Source organism: Malus domestica, chromosome 06, assembly GCF_042453785.1.
Source record: "Malus domestica chromosome 06, GDT2T_hap1".
Classification (NCBI taxonomy): Eukaryota; Viridiplantae; Streptophyta; class Magnoliopsida; order Rosales; family Rosaceae; genus Malus; species Malus domestica.
Window position 1 is genome coordinate 29,679,465 of NC_091666.1, and position 5,197 is coordinate 29,684,661.

General features: G+C 41.6%; 1 protein-coding gene and 1 long non-coding RNA gene across 2 annotated transcripts; both read right to left on the reverse strand.

Annotated features, from left to right (window-relative positions):
• Positions 1 to 313: 313 nt before the first annotated feature.
• Positions 314 to 1,617, reverse strand: LOC139197101 (uncharacterized). The gene is made up of 2 exons (XM_070823733.1): positions 1,243 to 1,617; positions 314 to 1,162 (listed from the first exon to the last, which is right to left on the reverse strand). Exons 1-2 carry the CDS (start codon positions 1,468 to 1,470, stop codon positions 509 to 511), a joined length of 882 nt encoding a protein of 293 aa, XP_070679834.1. The 5' UTR covers positions 1,471 to 1,617; the 3' UTR covers positions 314 to 508.
• Positions 1,618 to 3,796: 2,179 nt separating this feature from the next.
• Positions 3,797 to 4,618, reverse strand: LOC139197110 (uncharacterized). Its single transcript, XR_011582215.1, has 4 exons — positions 4,529 to 4,618; positions 4,301 to 4,398; positions 4,119 to 4,216; positions 3,797 to 3,943 (listed from the first exon to the last, which is right to left on the reverse strand). It is a non-coding gene; the product is annotated as an uncharacterized lncRNA (long non-coding RNA).
• Between the last annotated feature and the right edge of the window lie 579 nt (positions 4,619 to 5,197).

A 5,197-nucleotide genomic window follows, 5' to 3' on the forward strand; every position in this document is an offset into this window, starting at 1 on the left:
AAGTCATTGGCATCAGTCGCCCTGGCTCTTACACACTTAGAAGCTCCGATGACAAGACCCTTGGCCATCCATGGAACGCTGATCACTTGAAGTACTACTACAAATAGACTCACGATGTACAAGTGTTGAGCTATAGCCGTTCGGCATCCTATGTAATGAAGGCCATTTGGCAATGAATTCAATAAAGAGGTAATTTAGCCAACTCAGCCCTCACTCTTTTACATTCCTAGCAATGGAACACTCAAGTGTTGAAACCTCAAAGCAGATATATCCAACACGAAACAAAATCTAAGTATGTGTCGACAAGACTATACAAAGAAAGGAACAACCAAACAATGGCTTATATCCAAACAATAGATCTATTCATACATAGCCAAACATGCATTAATAATAGTGCAAACACTCATAAACACCTAAAATCCAAAACTCTCAAGCTTATAACATGGGCACATGTTATACACACATCAGACTACTACATCCAGAATACATGCAGATAGTAAAGACACTGCTATTCATTCTCATCTGAAGCCGAACCCCTGGCAGTATCACTCCGCGTCCTACCATCATCCTCTGCATCCCCAAGATCCTCTTCACCATGCTGAGTCTGTGCATCAACACTACCTTCATTATCAAACTCATTTTCGCTGCTAGGATCAACAGCAAGGACAAATGTCTCGCCCTTTCGATGATGCTCATCTATATCTTCGTGGTATTTTCGAAGAATGCTCCCATCATCATAACGATCAAGGACGGCCATCCATTTCCTTTTTTCAAAGTGAGCTTCTTGAGCACAGTAGGGTTTAATAGCAAGATGAAAGGTCGAAGAACTTAAGTATTCTTGCACAGCAGCCTCCCTTTCAGTTGGAATGCTCTTCTCCAGTTCAGAAATCTCAACTAAGGCACCATCCAATTCTCCCCTAACCTTGGATACCTCCAAGGTAGCCACCTCCAACTGTTTTTTAGTTGCCTCAAGCAATTTCTTAAGCCTTAGGTTCTCACCATTTCGCCTTTTCAAGCTCTCCATGGTTTCGTCCTTCAGTTGGAGAGCCTGAGTCAAAAGTCCCTTATTCCTTCGGGCCTCGTCCACAAGCTGCTTATTCTCCTTCAGTTTTGCCTTGTACCGCTCAACCTCTTGCAGTCTGTCGTGATACTCGGCCATGACCTGCATGGCAAGACGATCATCACTACCTAAATAATGATAATAAAGAGGAAACAGTAAGGCAATGACAAAGTAACACTCACATATGAAGACAGCTTCAACATCCGGTCGCAATCCGATTCATCCTTAGCTAAGGGCTCTCCGAGCTCATCGAAGGCGAATCGACGCCCTGCCAAGCAATTGTTGATATCCTCAAAATCCTTTGGCCGCGTGGCAACCCTCAAGTCCTTCCACGGGACACTGCCAGCTCTTTCCTTGCCTTTCCCCTCATGGCGGGAACCAGGATCACTTTCCTGGACAGTGTGCTCCATAGTAAGAGGAGGAGGCAACAGTCGGCTCCCTTCTCCTGCAACTACGGCAGCAGCATTTTCAACGGCCTCGACTCCAGTCTTCCTAAAGGCAGGCCCCTTAAGGACCCCATCTTGGGACTTAGGTCTAACGGATGGTTCCCCTCGGAACTTATGAATTTTCTTATGCGGTAGGATATCTTCCGAAGGAACTAACACTGGTGCTTTCCTTTTATTGGTGCTAGTCCCTGTTTTCTTGCTTACCTTCTCCACTGCATAAGGAAAATCAAAATAAGAAATACAACTTTCCAAATAAAATAAGGAAAAGAGCAAAGTTTACATGAAGGATATAACTTACTCGATCGTCCCTGGCTCTCGGAAACTAAGGGTTGGAAACCGTACCGACGAAATAAGGGTCGTAGCTTGCTTAAGTGTCTATCCTCTTTGGGCACCCTCAACACCTTCTCTATGTCAGATAGCTCCTGCCCAAACAGTTTGATGGTGCCCCGTGTCACTACATGAAGCAAAGTGTTAGAAGCAAGAAAAGACCACAACAAATAGCAAATAGTACGAACGGTTGATACGTTACAACCTACAGTCTGGAAGTGAGTAAGCACACGTCGCTCAGGCGTGACACCCTTATCATACTCCCAATCATTATACAGAAAGCACCAACGGTTTTTCCATGTGTAGTATGCCTTTTTCTTACCATACACAATACGCTCTCTCTCACTCCGGCATGCACACTTGGCATAACCAGTGCATGATTTTGCTGGGCGCATCTTGTAACAGTAACGCCACTGATGGAAGGAAGGCTCACACAACCCACACTCCATCCAAATGATATAAAATCCAATCAAAGTATCCCAGAAACCAGGATTGAGTTGCCCAGGTGCATATCCGATCAAAGATAACATCTTTTGCAACCACGGATGTAAAGGTAGTCTCACCCCTAAAGTCAGTAATATCTGGGTATAGAACATAACATGACCCTGGGGAGGCTCAGAAGGCCATTCTTCATCATGTACCAAACGTATCCCTACACTACGAGGGATATTACATGACTGCCTTAGCGCCTCAACCTGCTTCTCATTATCTAACAAGTTATTCTTTAGATGGTCTGCTGTGAACTCAGAGCGAACTATGGGTATGGCATCAAAAACAACCCCCTCACCCAACGCCATGGAGGAAGAACTAGCAATAGCTAAAGTTTGACGGTTGGGAAGATCATCCAATGTTTCTCTAGTACAGGACTCTAACAAAGACCCTGAAGACTCCGACATTGCAGACTCAGACTTCGAGCTAAAGCTAGAAGAGCCCTCATCACTAGAACTTTCAGGCTCTGACATCTACAATAAGAAGAAACAAATTCTATCACTACATGCATGATCAAAACATAAGGAAGTTCCTATATTACCCACATGACGATGGTGCAAAACGATGCCGGAACCCTTCTCAATCAGAAAGCAATCCGTCTTCCACAGTCACTACAAAACAAGCAAATGAAGACCGTGTCAAGCGCCAAAAAAAAAAAAAAAAAAAAAAAAAAAAAACAGCTTCATCCAAAAAGCTTCACCCGAAAAGCTTCACCTCCAAAACTTCACCCAAACAGCTTCATCCAAAAAGTTTCACCCAAAAAGCTTCACCTAAAAAAGCTTCACCCAAAAAAAAAAAACTTCACCTCCAAAAAGCTTAACCCAAAAAGCTCCACCTAAAAAAGCTTCACCCACAAAGCTTCACCTAAAAAGCTTCACCCACAAAGCTTCACCCAAAAAACTCCACCCGAAAAGCTTCACTTAAAAAAGCTTCACCTACAAAGCTTCACCTAAAAAAGCTTCACCTAGAAAGCTCCCTCTACATACTTTCACCATCCAAGCTTCACCATCAAAGCTTCATCTACAAAGCTTCATCTACAAAGCTTCACCATCAAAGCTTCACCTAGAAAGCTTCAACACCAAAGCTTCACCTACAAAGCTTCAACACAAAACCTTGCTCCAAATAAACAAATTTTGTTCACAAAACCCAAGATGCCCTTGAACTTGTACAAAAACACTTGGGTAAACATAAACATTTTTTGTTTTACACCCACAAGGGCCCAAAATCTTCCTTCTTATTTATTTACTTATATATGTTCCCAAACATATTATAATAGATCCAACAACAAGCCAAAGTCCCAGGTTTCTTAATGGACAAAAGTACAAGCAATTCATCAATAATGAAGGTGCTACAAAAATTGGAATCTGCCCCAAAATAGAAATCCAACCCAAGAGACTTTTTCTCTCTCTCCCTCTTCCGCCTCCTTTCATCTATCAAATTTCTGCAACCTCTGCTCTTCTCCAATGGATCTGAATTTTGGACACCCTATAGTTTTTGAGCATATGAACAACTTTCAAGAAGGAACCATTTCTGTTTGAGCGACGGAAATTAAAGTGTTGAAGCTCCAAACATGACAGTCGGATTCTTGCAGATTTCGAAGCTGCTGTGATGTTTCGAAGATCTGGAAATATTTAACCATTAGTTCATTCTGAATTTTTGATATGTTATGAAAGAGATGCTGAGGAACAACTTCAATGAAGAAAGCATGCTGATCTGAACAATAGAAAATGGAGTTTCGAAGATCACAACAAATATGACGGGTTGACAGAAAAATAATAACCAGTCATTCATCATACCTGAATTTCTTGAGTTATACAGCTCCGAGGGATCTCAATTTTGGATATGTTGTAGTTCACAAGTTAAGGAACAACTTCGATGAAGAAAGTATGTTGATCTGAGCAAGAGAAAATGGAGTTTTTGAAGCTCACAACAAGTCTGACGCGTTGATATACAAATGACGAACAATCACTCATCATACCTAAATTTCTGGAGTTGTACTGCTCCGATGGATCTCCAATTCGGATATGTTGTAGTTCACGAGCTAAGGAACAACTTTCATGAAGATGGTTTTGCGATCTGAGCCATAGAAAATGGTGTTATATTGAAGAAAAGCTAAAGGAAGACTAAAGGAAAGCAAAAATGGTAAAGCAAAGCAAAAGAAAAGCTAAAGGAAGACAAAATCATGGCACATGATAATGAGTCATACCCTACCCCTCATTGGATTCGAATACACCCATCCTCCAAAATCATGACAAAGGCCACATTATAGATATCTGTACAAACATTCCAAAGAAAAAGGGAGGGAGTAAAAAAAAAAAAAAAAAAAAAAAAAGGGCCTAGGCCTCCACTTCTTTGGGCCTAACACATCTTCATAACAAAAAACAATATATGAAGAAAGAGCCCTGGGTTACCACTTCGAAAAGAAACAAGTGAAGTTTTCCTACTCATGACATTGACTACTAGCTAGACACCTCATTCGGCAACTCTCTTCGCCTGAAGACTTGGGGGACTCCCACCATATGCTACTGCACCTTGATACTCGGCAGTCTCACAACCACTCAGTGACTTGGATTTTTCAAGTCTCCAACCGAGAAGTTTTCCTCACTCGGGAAATTAAGGGAACACTACCTCAAACTACATGCTTCACTCACAAAGCTTCAACAATACAGGTTTCAACAAAAGCAAAAATTCAAAGAACGTTATGAAGAAGGCTTTGGTGTATTTAACACAATATGTTGAAATGAAGCAAAGCTTATTTATTAATATTTTCGATAAGCCACAAATATGTACATATACATGAGTCAAAATAAACAAACAAAAGGGAGCCTTCACAAAGGTTGCTTAGGGGAAGTCTCAGCAGTCGGTAGAGCCCCAG

Bases quoted from the DNA above. Each gene is read 5' to 3' on its own strand.
- LOC139197101 (XM_070823733.1), bottom strand. From the start codon at position 1,470: ATGGAGCACACTGTCCAGGAAAGTGATCCTGGTTCCCGCCATGAGGGG. The intron at 1,163-1,242 runs GTGAGTGTTACT...CTTGCCATGCAG, and splicing joins TGTTGAAGCTGTCTTCATAT to GTCATGGCCGAGTATCACGA.